Genomic DNA, 22441 nt, shown 5'->3' on the forward strand with positions numbered 1-22441 from the left:
GAGGTGTCGATGAGTGTAGAGGTGTCGATGAGCGTAGAGGTGTCGATGAGCGTAGAGGTGTCGATGAGCGTAGAGGTGTAGATGAGCGTAGAGGTGTCGATGAGCGTAGAGGTGTAGATGAGTGTAGAGGTGTCGATGAGTGTAGAGGTGTAGATGAGTGTAGAGGTGTAGATGAGTGTAGAGGTGTAGATGAGTGTAGAGGTGTCGATGAGCGTAGAGGTGTAGATGAGTGTAGAGGTGTAGATGAGTGTAGAGGTGTAGATGAGCGTAGATGAGTGTAGAGGTGTCGATGAGTGTAGAGGTGTAGATGAGTGTAGAGGTGTCGATGAGTGTAGAGGTGTAGATGAGCGTAGATGAGTGTAGAGGTGTCGATGAGTGTAGAGGTGTCGATGAGTGTAGAGGTGTAGATGAGTGTAGAGGTGTCGATGAGTGTAGAGGTGTCGATGAGTGTAGAGGTGTAGATGAGTGTAGAGGTGTCGATGAGCGTAGAGGTGTAGATGAGTGTAGAGGTGTCGATGAGTGTCGATGAGTGTAGAGGTGTCGATGAGTGTAGAGGTGTAGATGAGCGTAGATGAGTGTAGAGGTGTCGATGAGTGTAGAGGTGTCGATGAGTGTAGAGGTGTAGATGAGTGTAGAGGTGTCGATGAGTGTAGAGGTGTCGATGAGTGTAGAGGTGTAGATGAGTGTAGAGGTGTCGATGAGCGTAGAGGTGTAGATGAGTGTAGAGGTGTCGATGAGTGTCGATGAGTGTAGAGGTGTCGATGAGTGTAGAGGTGTAGATGAGTGTAGAGGTGTCGATGAGTGTAGAGGTGTAGATGAGTGTAGAGGTGTCGATGAGTGTAGAGGTGTCGATGAGTGTAGAGGTGTCGATGAGTGTAGAGGTGTAGATGAGTGTAGAGGTGTCGATGAGTGTAGAGGTGTCGATGAGTGTAGAGGTGTCGATGAGCGTAGAGGTGTAGATGAGCGTAGAGGTGTCGATGAGCGTAGAGGTGTCGATGAGTGTAGAGGTGTAGATGAGTGTAGAGGTGTAGATGAGTGTAGAGGTGTAGATGAGTGTAGAGGTGTAGATGAGTGTAGAGGTGTAGATGAGTGTAGAGGTGTAGATGAGTGTAGAGGTGTAGATGAGTGTAGAGGTGTAGATGAGTGTCGAGGTGTCGATGAGTGTAGAGGTGTAGATGAGTGTCGAGGTGTCGATGAGTGTAGAGGTGTAGATGAGTGTAGAGGTGTCGATGAGTGTAGAGGTGTAGATGAGTGTAGAGGTGTCGATGAGTGTAGAGGTGTAGATGAGTGTAGAGGTGTCGATGAGTGTAGAGGTGTCGATGAGTGTAGAGGTGTCGATGAGTGTAGAGGTGTAGATGAGTGTAGAGGTGTAGATGAGTGTAGAGGTGTAGATGAGTGTAGAGGTGTAGATGAGTGTAGAGGTGTCGATGAGTGTAGAGGTGTAGATGAGTGTAGAGGTGTCGATGAGTGTAGAGGTGTCGATGAGTGTAGAGGTGTAGATGAGTGTAGAGGTGTAGATGAGTGTAGAGGTGTAGATGAGTGTAGAGGTGTAGATGAGTGTAGAGGTGTCGATGAGTGTAGAGGTGTCGATGAGTGTAGAGGTGTAGATGAGTGTAGAGGAGTGATGTGCGTAGATGAGCGTGGAGGTGTAGATGAGCGTGGAGGAGTGATGTGCGTGGAGGAGTGATGTGCGTGGAGGAGTGATGTGCGTGGAGGAGCGTAGATGAGCGTAGATGAGCGTAGATGAGTGTAGATGAGCGTGGAGGAGTGATGAGCGTAGATGAGCGTGGTTGAGTAGATGAGCGTGGAGGAGTGATGAGCGTAGATGAGCGTGGTTGAGTAGATGAGCGTGGAGGAGTAGATGAGCGTGGAGGAGTAGATGAGCGTGGAGGAGCGTAGATGAGCGTGGAGGAGTGATGTGCGTAGATGAGCGTAGATGAGCGTGGTTGAGTAGATGAGCATGGAGGAGTAGATGAGCGTGGAGGAGTGATGTGCGTGGAGGAGTGATGTGCGTGGAGGAGTGATGTGCGTGGAGGAGCGTAGATGAGTGTAGATGAGCGTGGAGGAGTAGATGAGCGTGGAGGTGTAGATGAGCGTGGAGGTGTAGATGAGCGTGGAGGAGTGATGTGCGTGGAGGAGTGATGTGTGTGATGTGTGTAGATGAGTGATGTGCGTAGAGTGTAGATGAGTGATGTGTATGGAGGTGTAGATGAGTGATGTGTGTAGATGAGTGATGTGTGTCGAGTGGAGATGAGTGATGTGTATGGAGGTGTAGATGAGTGATGTGTGTAGATGAGTGATGTGTGTAGATGAGTGATGTGTGTAGATGAGTGATGTGTGTAGAGTGTAGATGAGTGATGTGTGTAGATGAGTGATGTGTGTAGATGAGTGATGTGTGTAGATGAGTGATGTGTGTAGATGAGTGATGTGTGTAGAGTGGAGATGAGTGATGTGTGTAGAGTGGAGATGAGTGATGTGTGTAGAGTGGAGATGAGTGATGTGTGTAGAGTGGAGATGAGTGATGTGTGTGGAGTGGAGATGAGTGATGTGTGTAGAGTGGAGATGAGTGATGTGTGTGGAGTGGAGATGAGTGATGTGTGTAGATGAGTGATGTGTGTAGAGTGTAGATGAGTGATGTGTGTAGATGAGTGATGTGTGTGGATGAGTGATGTGTGTCGAGTGGAGATGAGTGATGTGTGTAGAGTGGAGATGAGTGATGTGTGTAGATGAGTGATGTGTGTAGATGAGTGATGTGTGTAGAGTGTAGATGAGTGATGTGTGTAGATGAGTGATGTGTGTAGATGAGTGATGTGTGTGGATGAGTGATTTGTGTAGAGTGGAGATGAGTGATGTGTGTAGAGTGGAGATGAGTGATGTGTGTGGAGTGGAGATGAGTGATGTGTGTAGATGAGTGATGTGTGTGGATGAGTGATGTGTGTCGAGTGGAGATGAGTGATGTGTGTCGAGTGGAGATGAGTGATGTGTGTAGAGTGGAGATGAGTGATGTGTGTGGATGAGTGATGTGTGTCGAGTGGAGATGAGTGATGTGTGTCGAGTGGAGATGAGTGATGTGTGTAGAGTGGAGATGAGTGATGTGTGTGGAGTGGAGATGAGTGATGTGTGTAGATGAGTGATGTGTGTGGAGTGTAGATGAGTGATGTGTGTAGATGAGTGATGTGTGTATAGGTGTAGGTAAATGATGTGGATGTCTAAAGTCTTTTTGCTGAACTGAAGTGGAGCAAACGGCAGATAAATTGGCTGAACCAGTGAAGCCTTTTGTAGTCGCCATTGTAAATATGACAGGATTCCTGGCCATTTGCATCTTAATGGGTCATAATTGTTTTTTTTAAAAATGTAATGTTAAGTCTTCAAGGTGGAAAACATTCTTGCCCAATAAATAAAGTGAAAATGATAGTACATTTCACTGTAAGACCTGGGTTCCCACCCAGACTGTGGAATGAAAATCTCTTCAGAGCACTGGCTACAAGGGTGCTCTGGGAAATGGGCTTCTGCATGGGCCTATAGCACAAAACTGCCTCCAATTCAACACTTCTGTAACTGGCAACTTTATTTAGAGAGGCAACAGGATGGATGGTGCAGGGAAGTGAAAATTGCCACAGTGGTGCAGTAAGGATGCTTTGCTGAGTTTTGGGTTAAGACATGGTATTAGGGCAGAGCAGAAGAAACATTGTTCTGTTTCTGGCTTTGCTATACCTGCCCAGTAAGTGCCTGATGCTAACAATGGGGAATTGTTCCGTTCTTCAGCATTAACATTCCTCACCTTGATGAGAACAAAATTCAGAGGGAAAAAAACTCCATGCATTTCACTGTGTGGTATTATTTTGGAATATGTTATCAGACTTCTGTAGCAAAACATAGGAACAGGTGTAAGCCATTGAGCCTGTCGGGCCTGCTCCACCATTCAATTAGATCATGGCTGATCAAACCATTTCAAAACATCTGAGCAATGCTGGATCATGCTAACTGGGCTGCCTTGAAAACAGATATGTGACTATTTCTGTCAAATACAATCAGAATAAATTAATTGGCACAGACCCACATCTAACAATTAGAAGATTAACTTTAAAGCGTATAACAGTTGAGCAAATAGGAACATTGGAACACAGGAACAGGAGTAGGCCATTCAGCCCCTCGTGCCTGCTCCGCCATTTGATAAGATCATGGCTGATCTGTGATCTAACTCCATATACCTGCCTTTGGCCCATATCCCTTAATAGCTTTGGTTGCCAAAAAGCTATCTCACATTTAAATTTAGCAATTGAGCTAGTATCAATTGCCGTTTGTGGATGAGAGTTCCAAACTTCTAATGTAATGTAGAAATGTTTTCTAATCTCGCTCCTGAAAGGTCTGGCTCTAATTTTTAGACTGTGCCCCCTACTCCTAGAATCCCCAACCAGCGGAAATAGTTTCTCTCTATCCACCCTATCTGTTCCCCTTAATATCTTATAAACTTCGATCAGATCACCCCTTAACCTTCGAAACTCCAGAGAATACAACCCCAATTTGTGTAATCTCTCCTCGTAACTTAACCCTTGAAGTCCGGGTATCATTCTAGTAAACCTACGCTGCACTCCCTCCAAGGCCAATATGTCCTTCCGAAGGTGCGGTGCCCAGAACTGCTCACAGTACTCCAGGTGCGGTCTAACCAGGGTTTTGTATAGCTGCAGTATAACCTCTGCCCCCTTGTACTCTAGTCCTCTAGATATAAAGGCCAGCATTCCATTTGCCTTCTTGATTATTTTCTGCACTTGTTCATGACACTTCAATGATCTATGTACCTGAACCCCTAAGTCCCTTTGGACATCCACAGTTTTTAACTTTTTACCATTTAGAAAGTACCCTGTTCTATCCTTTTTTGATTGGAAGTGGATGACCTCACATTTGTCTACATTGAATTCCATTTGCCACAATTTTGCCCATTCACCTAATCTATCAATATCCCTTTGTAATTTTATGTTTTCATCTACACTGCTTACAATGCCACCAATCTTTGTGTCATCGGCAAACTTAAATATAAGACTTTCTATGCCTTCATCTAAGTCGTTAATAAATATTGTGAATAATTGAGGCCCCAAGACAGATCCCTGCGGGACTCCACTAGTCACATCCTGCCAATGTGAATACTTACCCATTATCCCTACTCTCTGTCGCCTTTCGCTCAGCCAATTTCCTAACCAAGTCTGTACTTTTCCCTCGATTCCATGGGCTTCTAACTTAGCTAACAGTCTCTTATGTGGGACCTTATCAAATGCCTTCTGGAAGTCCATATAAATAACATCCATTGACATTCCCCTGACCACTACTTTAGTCACCTCTTCAAAAAATTCAATCAGGTTTGTCAGGCACGACCTACTTTCACAAATCCATGCTGGCTCTCTCTGATTAACTGAAAATTCTCGAGGTGTTCAGGCACCCTATCCTTAATTATAGACTCCAGCAATTTCCCCACAACAGATGTTAGGCTAACTGGTCTATAATTCCCCGGTTTCCCTCTCTCTCCTTTCTTAAAAAGCGGAGTGACATGTACATTAGATTGTACTTAACCAGTATTAGCAGCCATTCTTGTGAGAGTGTCTCGTATTCGGTAAATGTTGACAAAATGGCCAGGATTAAGCACCCGAGGACTAACAAAAATCTGTGAAGTGAAAAACAAAGATGAATCATTACAAGCATAAAATTGATATAACAGAAACACTGAACAAAATGCAGCAATCTACAGAGCTGATGCTCACATACATTGGAAGGAACATGTATAGTACCATAGATGTCTCTCAGTGAATTACCATAGTAATTTGGTATTTTATCAGCAGGAGTTACATATATAGCAGAGAAGACTGAAATATTTCTTGTTTTCATAGTTAAGCAATAAATTTACGAATCCCACAATTTGTAAGGAAATGTGTCACAGCTATGGCCTCAGCACATTTGACCTCAATATTCTGAGTAGACTCCGTGGGGTAACCTTATGATTTCACATTCCAGCAGGGAGCTTCATGCATACCAGAAAATCATGCATTCATATTAACTGGTCAGAAAATCATGTGCAGCAAGCATCGAGTTTCCAATCTGCTCTTACAGCGGGTGAGACTCCCCACTGAAAATTCAAAGTCGGAAAATGTCCCCTTAGGATTCTTAATATTACTGCTGTATTAATGGTGAACTTTTTTGAATAAGAGGCTCAAGAAATATATTACACGAACATGTCCCTTCCCAGCTACATAACAATAATGTAACGGCCCAGAACTTACTTACCTTGGACGCCGCTCTGTAATGGCGTCCATCCCATCTGCCGTCGAATCCATCGAAGCAAGTTTGTGAATGCGCACGTGTAGTAAAACTCAGAAATTGTGAACTTCCTCTGACTGGTTCAATGGCATTTTGACAGTCCCAAATTAAAGGGCCAACCACGCCACAATCAGTACAATCAAACACAATCACCAAACAATCGTAAACTTACCCATCTGCCCAGCTGGAACGAAGATACTTACACCACGAGAAGGTGCGCTTGAAAATACCAGCCCTACTCTACTTTTTAAAAGCGAGGAAACTTATAATGACTGCAAAACAACAAAAAAATTAATTTTAAAAATGTGGAATGTCTAATTATTGCTATTTTAATATTTTTTGATCATTAAAAAATGTATTAAAAATATATATTTTTTAAACTTTAAATTTCCAAATGTTTCAGTATATTATAAATCATTCCCTTGCCTTTTTATCAGTGGAGGCCATGTGCACATGGCCTGCACTGATATCGGAATGCATCCCTGAGGAAGATCTCAGAAACCTGCAAATTTATGTGGACCACACAGTAAGTACATTCATACTTTTTATCCGCAGCAGGTGTGGAGAGCCTTGCCATGCTGGTCGGAATAAGTTCCAGCCCAATGTAATATATACACATGAAGCAAAGAAAAAAATGAATACCCATGGCCAAGTAATACAGAGTAAAAGCTAATACATCAGCAAATAGGATACAGGATCAGTTCAGGACTGATACCCACTCCATTTACAGTTACAAGACCATAGTACAATGTGAACTATGGGATTGATGACATTAAACTTTCTTTCAATGTCACCTTCCCCTAAAACCACATCTTTATTCCCACCTCCTCCTCCTTCATGGACTCTATTCAGGGACTTGTATGAAGTTCCCTCACTAGTTGGAGATATTTGGGAATTATTAATTAAAGAGATAGTTTTTCAAAAATATAAACTAACTTTCTTTTTGGAGAAAAGAATCTTTGATGCAACGACTCCATTCTTGAAATGACGATGCCAGTTAACTACTGGTTAATGTGTGTATTGTAGCAGAATTTGATTGGCGAACCATTCAAGTGATGTTAAATCATTTGTGTATGTCTGGCATTTTGCATAGCTCATGACACTAATTCCTTCTTGTAATTGGTTGATAATTACATCAGATAGTAGTCAATAATATAGTAGATTCTCAAGGGCTGAAATTTCAGGAGCCCTGCTTCATTGGTGGAAGTTCAGAGTAGCAGAATTCTTGACCACCCAGAGCCCATCCGAAATCCCAGGGATGGGGATGTCTGGCACCTGCAAGGGCACAACAGTGGTGCCTGTCCTGACGGAGGCTCGTAAAAGTGGAGGAGCACCATGTCTCTCCTAGGATGAAAGAAAGGACTGGGAAGGGCCGAACAATGAAGATAATAAAAATGCTCTTCACTTCTGAATGCAGCCAATAGTCGTTCTGGGCAAGGTGATCAATTACCTTTACCTGCTGAAGCTATGGGGCTTTTCGAAAGGGCTCAACAGTTTTCACACTCGTTCTCAGCTGGAGAGAATTACACTGAGGCCTTATAAGGACATACTAGGCAATATTCCAAGGGTAGCCCTGTTGCTCCCACAGACAGGGCCAAATCTTCCTGGAACAGAATTCCACCCCAAATTTTGGCTGTAGGCGCACAATCCAATCTGATCTCCGACCTGGCCTCAGATTCGAATTTCGGGGCCTTGCTTATCTAAACCCCAGAGGAATGGATTATGTGAAAGCTGTTGCAGCATATGAATCTCTGAAACTGAGACATTATCCTTAGATGGTTTAGAACCAACTGTGGATGAATAAAACTCTTGAAATACTGAAACTCGAAGTCTCAGTTTTTGTGGAAACCTGAGAAATGCAGACTCTTTCATGAATGGTTCCATGCTCATAGTTTTTTGTATCACCACAGTATTTGGATCCAATACACCATTAAATGCTGGTTTCTCTGTATCCTTTCTATATGTTGGCATATGTAAGGAATCTTACAACACCAGGTTATAGTCCAACAGTTTTATTTGAAAATCACAAGCTTTCGGAGGCTTTCTCCTTCGTCAGGTGAACATCATATATGTTGGCATAACAAGGGATTCCTGCCATCAGTGCTTAAATAAGCCACAAGAGGGACCTAATACTCTGTGTGAGTTGGAAACAGTCCATATACCAAACTCCTCAAATTTACTATTAAACATCTATACCATGGAACATTTTAGACTATTGGTTACATTAATTTTCTCAGCAGTTTAAATCTCTGCAGTGTTATTCTGACCAATATCCATAGCAACAATTTATCAGTTGTTTTAAATATTATGACCAGTCTATTTCCAATGTGTCTCCTCTGGAAGTCGTGCTATTGTACACTGTACTGTTTTAGGGATAGATATTGATATTGAAGTTTCAGATTCAAACTTACATTCCTCCAAAGCCAACTAAGGTCTAAATATTAAAACTCTGGTATGTGGGTCAAAATGGGGCTGTAAATGACAGCCCCATTTTGACCCACATACCAGAGTGTAGTTGAAACCTCAATATCATCATCATCACCAAAGTATTTCATTGTAACCCGTGTTGATTACAATATTAAATGTATTAAATTAATAAGCATCTATTATGTATTAAAATGGTGAGTTTCCGAGATTCCAAAGATGTTGCAACAGCAAATGGTGTGTAAATGTAACGTTATGTGACAGATTGAAAACAACAGACTGCCACTTAACATCATGCAACAACCGCAAACTGTACTCTGAATAATCTTCCTGTATTCTATCCCTAAACAAAAAATGCACAATCGTGGCTTTACAGAAGCCGTTACATCAAGCAGAGTGTGCAGCATCAGAATGTGCGATGTGAATTCGGTTTGCATTCATTTAAAGCAAATCTTAGAGAACCAAAAGTAAATACGCGCCTGTCAAATTACGAGTGGTAATGAATTAAAGATACCTGCAGGGAAGAGGTAAAGGCAAACCAAATACCACATGAGGAAAATGATAGTGGGACGCAAAAAAGAAATACTGAGAAGTAGGCAGCGCCATACCAGAAACTGAGCAATGGAAATGTGATAGCCGTGCTTGAGCTGAAATCCTGGAACAACGATGGAAAAAGAAGCGGAATGGAATGGCAATGGCAAACAAACCAGGCAGCTGCCCCCTCCTCCCAGTAAAAAGCTACAATTGTGCCAAACAACCCCCTCCCACCCCACACCCAGTAAGAATGTTGCCAGCAGCTATAATGATCACTATCTAATCATAATAACACCAGATCTGAGGCTGCCGTGTTTGGGGGCCTGCTGGAGGAGCTGAGGCCATGGCCGCAGCGTTGTTGGTTTTCTGCCCTAACTGTGACACTGGTTGTGGAGGAAAGGCAGAATTATTATTGCTTCTGCTTATACAGTGAATCTACTGTCCGCATCCTCTATTTAACCCTGAGCTGAGTTTCTGACCCCATATCCTCTCCATCACAAAGATCGCCTGCTTTCACCTCCGTAATATTGCCCGGCTCCGCCCCTGCCTCAGCTCATCAGCTGTTGAAATTCTCATCCATGCTTTTTTTACCTCCAGAATTGACTATTCTGATGCTCTCCTGGCTGGCCTCCCATCTTCGACCCTCTTTAAACTTGAGCTCATCCAAAACTCGGTTGCCTGTAGCTTAACTCGCAGCAAGTCCTGTTCGCCCATCACCCCTGTGCTCGCTGAAACACATTGGCTCTCAGTTCAGCCACACCTCAATTTAAAATTCTCATCCTCATTTTCAAATCCCTCCATGGCCTCATTCCTATCTCTACATATGGACATAAGAAATAGGAGCAAGAGTAGGCCATACATCCCTTCGAGCCTGCTCCACCATTCAATATCATGGCTGATCTTCGACCTCAACTCCACTTTCCAGCCCGATCCCCATATCCCTTGATTCCCCTAGAGTCCAATAATCTATTTCAGCCTTGAATATACTCAACAACTGAGCATCCACAGCTCTCTGGGGTAGAGAATTCCAAAGATTCACAACCCTCTGAGTGAAGAAATTCCTCCTCATCTCAGTCTTAAATGGCCGACCTCTTATCCTGAGACTATGCCCCCAAGTTCTAGACTCTCCAGCCATGGGATACAACCTCTCAGCATCTACACTGTCAATCTTGTATGTTTCAATGAGATCACCTCTCATTCTTCTAAACTCCAGAGAGTATAGGCCCATTCTACTCAATCTATTCTCATAGGACAACCCTCTCATCCCAGGAATCAATCTAGTGAACCTGTGTTGCACCACCTCTAAAGCAAATATATCGTTCCTTAGTTAAGGAGAACAAAACTCTACACAGTACTCCAGGTTTGGTCTCACCAAAGCCCTGTACATTTGTAGCAAGACTTCCTTACTCTTGTATGCCAACCCCCTTGCAATAAATGCCAACATGCCATTAGCCTTCCTAATTGCTTGCTGTATCCGCATGCTAACTTTCTGTGTTTCTTGTACGAGGACACCCAAATCTTTCTGAGCATTTAATAGTTTCTCACCATTTAAAAAAATATTCTATTTTTCTATTCTTCCTACCAAAGTGAATAACCTCACATTTCCCCGCTTTATACTCCATCTGCCACCTTCTTGCCCACTCACTTAACCTGTCTATATCCCTTTGCAGACACTTTGTGTCCTCCTCACAGCTTACTTTCCCACCTAGTTCTGGATCGTACAAAATCCTCCAACCCTCCGAGAACTCCACGATCCTCCAATTCCGGCTTCTTGTGCATCCCTCACTTCCTTCGCCCCATCATTGGTGGCCGTGCCTTCAGCCATCCAGGCCCCAAGCTCTGGAATTCCCTCCCGAAACCTCTCCGTCTCTCCACCTCCTGATGTTTTTTTCAGTCTTACTCGTGATGCAGTTTTCAGTCCTCCTATTGATATTTGTATTTTACAACCCCACTCCCACTGTTTGGTTTATTGAATTGTTACTCTTCTGTTCTTCTTAGTCCTCCTCCCAACATTTTTTTAAAAAAACTCTACGCAACATAAAACTTCCCAAGTTTCCCATCCACCATTATATATAAATGTTTACCTCTCCCTACTACCTTATTGCTCTGCATTCACTTCACTGTGACAGGCTTAACTCCCTTGTTCCTGCTCGGATCTTATGACACTAACATGCATTCACCAGCACCAAATTTCTGGAACACCTGTAGGGCAGGGGTTAAAACCCCTTGAACAATGTGAATTCAAAACCCTTTGGAAATTACATTTGGACATTGTAAGTTTAAAACTATAAAGGTTGCAACTTTGAGAAGCTTCGGTTTTCAATAACAACTGATAGGAACGACAGCAACAATGTACAGAAGCTTCGAGAACTTCGAACAGGCCTTCGGTTCTCAAAACAACTTGGTTCTCAATTGACTTGGAAAAACAGTGCTGAGACAGAGAAATCCTTGGGAAAGATAATTAGAGTTCTTGCACTTGGGTTCACACGGATAAGAATATACAGCAGGTTTCACAGGATTTTGAGTGGTCCAGTCAACCACCCATCATAATGCAACGGTGGGTGAGTAGCCAAAATGGGAATTCTGTTAACTTTCACTCACACCTTAATTGGCAAAAATCATATAAAAATAGGATGTTGTGACAGCTTCTTTACTGCAGCTGGTGGAGATAACGAAGCTTGCCTCGAAGAAGGACGTCCAACAACAAAAAGAAGAAACATAGGAATGGGAGCTACGACAGAGCTGATCACTCTATCTGCCTTGATGCTGAAATCCTTGTTTTCTTAAGGTTGTATATATGGCTTGATTTGCTGGCTGGTTTTGTGAATTGTCTAAATCATTAAATAATCACTTTAAAATAACAAAACCACTGTTTAAGTGTGACTTTCTTTGACTATTGTCCAGGTTCACGAACCACTGGAAACTAAAAAATCAAGTTTCCCTACACACCTTATCTTTCCTTCTGAAACTTTTGAACACTTACCGATTACTAAACTTTCACCACACAGCTCTCTATGGTAGCGGTGGGGGTGACATCAGCGTGCCATAGGTTTCTCTGCAGTGCTAGCCGGTGACATCATGAAGGGGGGGTGGGTGGCCGCTGCTGCGGCGGGAAATTTCAAGTGCAAAATTCTCTCGGGCTGCCAGAAGCCGTGCCCGAGAGATTCATGCCCCATTCCAGCAGACTCTCGGGCAATCCAGGACGGTTTGGCAACCCTACCACAAAGGCATTGATTTACTGGTTTATCTGGAGTCAACAGGAAAAATCCCAGCCTCCGGTGACAGGTCTACCTAAGGATTACACTAGAGTGCCAGGCCAGCTAATCAACCATGAACAGTGCCCTGGAGAACTGCAGACCTGCCTAGCTCTGTTATCAGATTACCTGATCTACTACAGAAGATGGACTTGGTTACAAACTTTCATCAACAAGTGTTTCATCTTTCAGCCATCTCAATCCCAAAGAGTTTCCACTTCCCCTCCCCCCACCAGGAAGGATAGCAGCTGATCATATAAAATCGCTCAGCTACAGTTCCTCAGTTTATCATTCCATAGTAATGATATGACTACAAACATACCCAACAACAGCCTCCTTTTTAACAGACAAACTGGATAAAATCTATTTTCTGTCATTTCTCTTCATCAGTGCATGCTTCTCATTGCTCCCAAAGACAGTTTTATAAAAAGGATCTACTACAATTGCAGGGACACTGTTTTCATTGAAAGCATCACAGGCTACCCATGTTTTTTTTAAAGAGAGGCTGAATTCCGAGAAGAACCATTTATCACTTTTGCTGATATGATAAAAACACACAAAAGCACAGAACAAGGGCAGACCACTTAACTTATCAAGCCTGTTCCTTCCACACACTGTGTACAATCTACCCGTCTATATCTTTGACCTGAGACACTGGGCTCGATTTTCGCACCCCCGATTGGGTGCGTTCGTGGGGGGGGGGGGGGTGGAGGGGCTGCGAAAATCGGGGATTCCCGGGGCAGGTCTGGAGCCCGGCTCCAACCCGCCCACTTCCGGGTTCCCCAGTGACGCGCTGACATGCGCGCGCAGCCCCCACATGTGGGACTCCCATCGGCCACTTAAAGTACTTAAACAGGTACTTCAGGTTGTTTACAGACCTGATTGAACTGATATTTTTGGAGGGGTGGGATTTTGAAATGAACTGAGACTGTTTCCCGTACTGGGGGAAACACTCCCAGTTCAAATGGACGTGTTGCAGCCATCAGCCTGTGGCAGCTGCAAAGGTCCATTTGACAGGTGGGGGGGGGGGGGGGAGACTCTCACTCATTGCAGGAGGCCACTCTATCACTTTGGACAAAGTTTGGCCTCCACCACCCTCCTCCTAACAATAAAATGCACAAACTTGCACACTTACCCCAGGTGTCCAGACACATGTACCTACCTTGCGGACCCCCTCAGATGTACATCTTGCGGATGGGGGCCGCCATAGCTGCAGTCATGACCTCCTCGGAGGACGAACAGCATCACCAGCCTCGCCGGCCACCTCTGACACGTGGAGCCCCACAACAGAGTGCTGTGACACATCCACCTGCACAGCAGGAGGGAGGGCAACGGCAGAGAGAGATGTGTCGCTGAAGGCACTACCCTCACACAGGGTCTACAGACCGAGGCTCAGCTTCCTGGACCTCTCTGAGCAGCAGTGCACACGGAGGCTCAGTGTCACTCGACATGTAGTCGTGGACATCTGCAGCCTCCTTCATGCCGAGCTGGTCTTGGCTGCCTGTCGCTGTCAAAGTCACCACTGCCCTCAACAACTTCTCCTCCACATCCTTCCAGGGTGCCACCGGGGACATCGCCGATGTCTGCACAAAAGAGCCCTGCAAATACACCTACACCACTCTGCAGTGACACAATGGGTGGCATCAGTTGAGGGTCTTCATAGTGATCCTCAGGAAAGGGCATTATTGCACAAACCAGACAAGATTCGCAAAGACGTGACAGTAGTGGTGACAATATAATATGTAATGTGAGTTGATCAGAAATGAAATAGGTAAAAACCATGATAAACCCTCAAACACCCTTGTGCATCCCCTACATGCTCATCCTACTGCACATATGTGATGCATGCCCTGTGGCTGCAGCACAGGTAGTGGCAGGTTGAGTGAAGCATGAGTAGGTGAGTATGAGATAGAGCCACAAGATTATATGAGGATTGGGTTCAGTGGTAGTGGTGGGATGAGTACTGGCGAGGTGAATAAGTGCAGGTCAAATGAGGATGAGCTTTGAGTGGGTGTGAGGAGTGATGTGATAGAGTAGTGTTGGCAGTGCAGAAGGAGATGTGGGGTGGGGGCGGTGATGTGGCAGACGGAGGGAAGGGGAATGAGTAAATGTACTCACTTTGGCTGACCTACTTAGGTGATTGAAGCGCTTCCTGCACTGTAAGCAGGTGCGCGATATGTTGGTGGTGCTGGTGACCTCCTCTGCCACCTCGAGCCAGGCCTTCTTGGTGGCAGAGGCAGGTCGCTTCCTCCCGCCCGGCGGGGGGGGGGGGGGGGAGGAGATCCCTGTCCTCCCCCTCCTCCTCACCCCATCCAATGATACCTGGAGTGAGGCATCATTAAACCTGGGAGCAGCCTTCCCCCTGGGCTGCTCCTTGCTGCGATTTTTCCTATTTTCTGCAGCATCAGTCAGTGGAGGACTGCCCCTTTAAATTGGTCTCCTCCAGCTGACAGCCTATGCTGTGCATGCGCAGTCCGCCCGCTGCGCAGCTTTCCAGCGCGAAACCCGGAAGCACAGGTAAGTGGATCCAATTAGCCTGCAATCACGTGCGGAGCACCCCGATTTCACTGGGCGCATTACCCACGAGCCCAGTCGACCCCCCGCTGCCCTCCTAATATCGGGCCTATTAACTCTGTTTCTTTCTCCACAGATGCTGCCTGACTTGCTGAGCTTCTCCAGCACTTTCTGTTTTTATATCTCACTGGCTCTTTGAAAGAGCTATCCAATTAGTCCCATTCCCCTGCACTTTCCCCATAGCCCTGTAAATTTTTTCCCTTCAAGTATTTATCCAATTCTCTTTTGAAAGTTACTATTGAATCTGCTTCCACCACCCTGCATTCCAGAACATTATAACTCGCTGCGTAAAAAAATGTTTCCTCATGTCGCCTCTGACTCTTTTGCCAATCACCTTCAATCTGTGTCCTCTGGTTACCGACCCTTCTGCCACTGGAAACAGTTTCTCCTTATTTACTCTATCAAAACCGTTTGTGATTTTGAACACCTCTATCAAATCTCTCCTTAACTTTCTCTGTTCTAAGGAAAGCAACCCCAGCTTCTCCAGTCTCTCCACATAACTGAAGTCCTTCATCTCCGGTACCATTCTAGTAAATCTCTTCTGCACCCTCTCTAAGGCCTTGACATCCTTCCTAAAATGTGTTACCTAGAATTGAACACAGTACTCCAGCTGAGGCCTAACCAGTGTTTTATGAAGGTTTACCATAACTTCCTTGCTTTTGTACTGGGATGAGCGGGCTGTTCTATGAGGCGAGGTTGAGTAGAATGGGCCTACACTGTCTGGAGTTTAGAAGAATGAGAGGTGATCTAATTGAAATGTATAAGATTATGAGGGGGGCTTGACAAGGTAGATGCTGAGAGGTTGCTTCCCATGGCTGGAGAGTCTAGAACTAGGGGGCATAGTCTCAGGATTAGGGGTCGGCCATTTAATACTGAGATGAGGAGGAATTTCTTCACTCAGAGGGTTGCGAATCTTTGGAATTCTCTACCCCAAAGGGCTGTGGATGCTGAGTCGTTGAGTATATTCAAAGCTGAGATAGACAGATTTCTGGGGCTCGAATTTAGCAGGCCTGCGGGTTCCCAGCGGGTGGTCCTCCGGGAGCGTGGAAAACGCGGACGGCTAATCGTGTGCGTCCCCCACGCGATCGCGGGATAATTGAACTGATTAAGCCCTGCTTCCGGGTTCTCCGCTCCCCAGCTGCGTGCCGGCCGGCTGCGCATGCGCAGTACCGTCGACGCGATGTAGGAGCTCCAGTTAAAGGGGCAGTCTCCCAAAGCCCCTCCTGCTACAAGCAAGCGGTTTGAGACGATGGCTCAGCAAAGGGGAAAGGCTGCGCCCCGTTTTTCAGACCTGGCACTGCAGCTGATGCTGGAGGGCGTGAGGAGAAGGAGGGAAACGCTCTTCCCAGAAGATGGACGCAAGTTCCCTGCCGCCGCAACCAGGAAGGCATGGGCAGAGGTGGCGGCGGAGGTGAGCAGCAGGGGCAACACCCCAAGGACTTGGGAGCAGTGCCGCAAGCGCTTCAATGACCTGACTAGGTCTGGCAAGGTGAGTACACCAACGCACCCTCTCACATCCCGTCCCCACCATCACGCCAAACAGATCACAACCCCTCCTGCACAGCCACCACTGCGCTCCATCAGCAATCCTCACAGCCACTCATTCACCATCCTTGCCGTGCACGCAAGTACCCACCGTCCCTGACCCCACCCGAACACTACCACACACCCCAATCCCCATGCAATGGGATGGGCACGTGGCCCACGCATCCTCCCATCCATCCGCGCCACGCTCAACCCAACCACACCGATGCTCGATGCGTCTCACGATGCAATACGCACCCACTCACACATCTGTGTTTTGCCTTCACAGGAGAAGAGGAGCAAGAACAATCGCGAAAGGGCACGCACCGGAGGTGGCCCGCCGCAAGTGGTGGAGCTCACCGACGCCGAGGTGGAGGCGCTCGACCTCGCCCGCACGCGACATTGCCTGTCGGTGGCCGATGGCGAGTGTGTCGCTGCCGAAACGGCCGGTAAGGGAAAGCTGACACTCAACACCCATGATCGCGAGTTACCGTATCATCACCTGCCATCAGGCGCACTGTCAAGTTGGTCCACATGCCTCAAAGTGCCCTCTGTTCTCTTGCAGGTCCGTCTTTGTGTGAAGCGATCGTGGAGGGCGATTCCTCAGAGGACATGGCGGTCTCTGAGGGTGCATCGTCACATCAGAGCCAACCATCCACCAGCGCAGAGACACGCACCTCGGTGGGTCCCCCTCGCCAACTAGTTGGGGTAGCACTTGGTGAGTCACCGCGCACGAGTGAGCATGAGCAGACCCTGGTGGCAGGGGCAGCCGCGGAGGGTCCGCGACGGAGGGAGCACTCATCTCCAGGCTCTGCTCAGCCGGACCCAGATGCTGAACCCAGGGGGCCACCAGTGAAAAGGAGAGTCGTCGAGGGCCACCAGCTAATTGCTGAGGTACTGGCAGAGGTTCCGCGCGCATTGTCCACAATAGCGCAGGCGATGGAGGAGTCCAACTCCTGCATGTGGGCATTGGTGGCGCAGGCACAGGAGGGTACCGGCGACACAGTGTCGCGGGTAGGTGCGGGACTGTCTGCGGTGGAGGACAGGCTGGCCTCCCTCGAGCGTCACGCACAGCTCCAGATCGAGTCCATGCAGTCCCTGACAACGTCTGTACGGATTCAGGGTGAGCAACATTCCGACGCCATCAACAGGCTGAGGGATACACTAGGGGTGGCCTTGCAAGGCCTCACACATGCCATCCAAACTGCCGTCCAGCAGGGTGGAAGGGGTGATGTGGGCCGAGGCCAAGAGAGGGATGATGGTGACCGGGGACATGGAAGCGGGGACGCTTCTCAAGGCGCCCCCACGTCCCACCCGTCGCCCACCTCTCAACCAGTACCCGCAATGGTGCCTCCTCTCCAGGTGGCCGAGTTTGCCCCTGCCCCGGTGCAGGAGGAGCAGTCTGTGGAGGTGCCGTCACGGGCACCGAAACCCAGGGGCCGTCCGCCAAAAGCATCTACCCGGTCAAGGCAAGAAGACGAGCAACCTGCCACTACCTCTGCTGGAGCCACAGGGGTAGCACCACGTAGGGGTTCCCGGAAAAGAATTGCAAAGGCGTTATAATCACAAAGGGAATACACCAGGGTGTCTATTAATTTGTACATTTTTTTATATATAATGTCACATTCGAGATATTAAATACTCTATTCTCACCACTCCTGCCACCTCTCGTCCATTCTTCCGCGGCCTGTGCAATAGGTGCGTTCCGTGGAGGCCATCATGACGGCGAACACCTGCTGCCACCCATTGGGCACACTGCTGTGGGTGCAGGATTACTGGCAGCACTCTTCAGTGGAGGGGGCTGGTATGGCCGCTCGCATGTGCAGGTGAGGAGATGCGAGCGCCTCGCAGTGTCTGACTCTAGGAGAACCGTTGACGTATGAGTGCCTCCCTGGCCCGGCGACCATCCCGGTGAGTCGCGGCTCGGCGCATGGGTCGTCCAACATCCTCTGGCGCGTCCTCCTCCTCCGCCTCCGCCTCCTCCTCCTCCTCCTCCTTGCCCTCGCCTTCCTCAATGTGGGTGGCGGGTGTGGATGGGGCCTCCTCCAGTGGCACCCCCCTCTGTTGGGCCATGTTGTGCAGGTCACAGCAGACAACTATGATTCGTCCCACTCTGAATGGTGTGTATTGGAGCGCTCCCCCAGAACGATCAAGGCACCTGAAGCGCATCTTGAGAAGCCCTAAGGTCTGCTCAATTGTAGACCTGGTAGCAGTGTGGCTGTCATTGTACCGACGCTCCGGCTCGGTGATGGGGTTCCTCAGAGGTGTCATGAGCCACGTGTGTAGGGGATACCCCTTGTCGCCGAGGAGCCAGCCGTTGCCGGCGTTGGGTGCCTGCAGGATGGGCGGGACGGCGGACTCCCTGAGGACGAAGGCATCGTGGCAGCTGCCGGGGTATCTGGCGCACACGTGTAGGAATCTCTGGCGGTGGTCACAGATGAGCTGGGCGTTCATGGAGTGATACCCCTTCCTGTTGATGAACAGCCCTGGCTCATGCGGAGGTGCCCGTATTGCGATGTGGGTGCAGTCGATTACACCCTGCACCCATGGGAAGCCGGCCATGGCATGGAATCCAACCGCCCTCTCCATCTGGCTGCGCTCATCCATGGCGAAGTTGATGTAGTGGGAGGCCCTGCGGAACAACCCATCGGTGACCTGCCTTATGCACTTGTGTGCAGAGGACTGACAGACCCCGGTGATGTCCCCGGTGGCACCCTGGAAGGAACCGGATGCGAAGAAGTTGAGGGCAGTGGTGACTTTGACGGCGACAGGTAGGATGATGCTGCTTGGTCCATCAGGGAGCAGCTCATCGTTAAGGAGGCTGCAGATGTCGGCGACTACCTGGCGATTGACTCTGAGCCTCCGTATGCACTGCTCCTCGGAGAGGTCCATGAAGCTGAGCCTCGCTCTGTACACCCTGTGCGGAGGGTAGTGCCTCCTGCGACGCATCTCTCTCTGCGGTTGCCCTCCCTCCTGCTGTGCAGGTGGGTGTGCCGCAGCACCGTCTTGGGGGGCCCCACGTCTCCGAGGCGGACGGCGTGGACTGCGAGGCTGCTGGGGCTGGTCATCCTGTTCGTCCTCCGACGATGTCAACGCACCACCCATCTGGCAGGTGTTGGTCTGAGGGGTTGTGCAGGGTAGGTGGGTGGGTCCTCGGACTGGGGCTGCGGTTTCGTGTTGGTCTGTCCTCTGGCTTGGCGGGGGTGGTGGAGGGCAGGGGTTGCCCTATGTGACGCGGTGGCCTCCTGTGTGGGTGAGGGCTCTCCCCCGTGGAGCGCACCTTGGCACCTGCCACAGGCTGCTGGCTGCAACACGCCTGGTTGGAAAGGGACTGTTTCCCCCAGTGTGTGAAACTCACTGCCTTGAACCTAAAATCCAACACTTCCTCTTTTGACAGCTGCTTCAGCTCATTAACTGACCACAACGAGCAAGGTAAGTACTCTCAAGTGGAACCCCGCTGGCTTTAATTGCCTGCGGGATTCCCACCAGCGGGGCTTGCGCGCGTAGCCCCGCACGTCAGCGCGGTACCCGGAAGTGGCCGGGATTTCGTCGCGATCCGGGCACGTGACCGGATATCGGGATTTTCGGGGCCACCCCGCTGGGAACCCGCCGGAAACGCGACGCCAAAATCGAGCCCCTGGACTCTAGGGGAATGAAGGGATTGGGCAGGAAAGTGGAGTTGAGGTCAAAGATCAGCCATGATCTGATTGAATGGCGAGCAGGCTTGAGGGGCCATGTGGCCTACTCATGTTCCTATTTCTTATGTTCTTATGTTTTCATGAAGACAATGTCCCTTAAATAAAACACAGACTATGCAGAAAAAAAATTTCAAGACACAGGGGTAGAATTTCCACAGGGTTCTCCTGATCTCCCACTGTAACTTTGGAAGATGATCAATGGAAGCCCTGGAGAAACAACGCAAATGGCCGTTTTGAACTGGTTATACCGTTTCTCTTTCGCTGAAGCTATGGCATGAGATCGAGAAAATCCCTATGGAAATTCCAGGCGACTGTATTATGCACGTGCTACATAGACTTCAGATGTTTGTACCTGAGGCCATTTTCATTGATATGGATGGATTAGTGTTCCACTAATTTTTGACATTAGTTTATAAATGAGGGTAATTCGTTATCTTCTCTCTGGCACTTTTGAAAGACAAATTTTTTAAAAACACAAAATGACTTGTTCAAAATTAATTGTCAGTGTAACAATTAACACTTGTCTGGATGAGTGCAGCTCCAACAACACTCAAGAAGCTCGACACCATCCAGGACAAAGCAGCCCGCTTGATTGGCACCCCATCCACCATCCTAAACATTCATTCCCTTCACCACCGGCGCACAGTGGCTGCAGTGTGTACCATCCACAGGATGCGCTGCAGCAACTCGCCAAGGCTTCTTCGACAGCACCTCCCAAACCTGCGACCTCTACCACCTAGAAGGACAAGAGTAGCAGGCACATGGGAACAATACCACCTGCACATTCCCCTCCAAATCACACACTATCCCGACTTGGAAATATATCTCTGTTCCTTCATCGTCGCTGGGTCAAAATACTGGAACTCCCTACCTAACAGCACTGTGTGAGAACCTTCACCACACGGACTGCAGCGGTTCAAGAAGGCGGCTCACCACCACCTTCTCAAGGGCAATTAGGGATGGGCAATAAATGCTGGCCTCGCCAGTGACGCCCACATCCCATGAACAAATAAAAAAAACAACTTATGTAATGTGTCATGATTGTTTAGAATATATCTGTCTTAGAAACCAGTATCCCGTACAAACTTACAAATGATATTCTGATTTAATCAAGTTTATATGTGCGAGTTAAGGTAGGTCTGGTGACAAAATGATGTAACATCTGAACGTAATGCTGGATGCAGACCGTAAGATCGGCTCAGTGAGGAGCTGGAATTGGGAGATTGAAAGTTATAGGCTGAGATGCATCTTGTGCTACGGTGGGAGGGGAGAGAGATGTCCATGGAGGTCAGGTCCAGTGGAGATTCTGGGATGATAAATGTTGAGATTTAGAATTGCAGTCTGATCTGCCTAGCTGCTAATTTTGTTTTTCAATGGAAGCTCTCGCAAGAGAGGCAGGGTGTTCTGTGTGTCCCTGACTTTCTTACACAAGGTTTATGTAGCTTATTAAACAGATGGAGAGTTCTGACTAAGGGTGATGAATGGCTCAGACGAGGTAAATTATTAGTCTCTACCAAAATGTATTTTTTGTTCCAATTAGTATTACATCCTGAAAGGAACCATGGGATTTAGTACAAATATGTTCAGATAAACTTCTACATAGAAGGGAAACCCAGAAGTCAAGACTTGACAGGATGACAGCTATCAAACAAGCAAACGTAATTTAGGAAATAAAAACAGAAAATGCTGGAAACACTCAGCAGGTCAAGAAGCATTTTTGGAGAGGGAAACAGAATTAACGTTTCAGGTCGATGAACTTTCATCAGAACAGGAAGATGTTAGAGATGAACTGCTTTTAAGCAACTGCAAAGCCAGGGAAACTGTTCATCTCTAACATCTTCCTGTTCTGATGAACGGTCATCGACCTGAAACATTAACCCGGTTTCTCTCTCCACAGATGCTGCCTGACTTGCTGTGTGTTCCCAGCATTTTCTGTTTTGAGTCAACCAGCTTGTATTCTATAGAGTTTAGAAGAATGAGAGGTGATCTCATTGAAACATACAAAATTCTTACAGGGCTCGACAGGGTAGATGCAGGGAGGATGTTTCCCCTGGCTGGGGAGTCTAGAACCAGGGGTCACAGTCTCAGAATAAGGGGTGGGCCATTTAGGACTGAGATGAGGAGAAA

The 22441-nt window shown here is 47.6% G+C and overlaps 1 protein-coding gene across 1 annotated transcript in view; it reads right to left on the minus strand.

Moving 5' to 3' along the window:
* The window catches only part of kcnq3 (potassium voltage-gated channel, KQT-like subfamily, member 3), a 398610-nt gene that overhangs the window by 138369 nt on the left and 237800 nt on the right, over window positions 1–22441 (minus strand). The window contains exon 2 of the mRNA XM_067979766.1: window positions 5566–5656. Coding sequence (XP_067835867.1) covers window positions 5566–5656 — 91 coding nt within the window. The remainder of the gene's footprint in view (window positions 1–5565; window positions 5657–22441) is intronic.

Source organism: Heptranchias perlo, chromosome 3, assembly GCF_035084215.1.
Source record: "Heptranchias perlo isolate sHepPer1 chromosome 3, sHepPer1.hap1, whole genome shotgun sequence".
Classification (NCBI taxonomy): Eukaryota; Metazoa; Chordata; class Chondrichthyes; order Hexanchiformes; family Hexanchidae; genus Heptranchias; species Heptranchias perlo.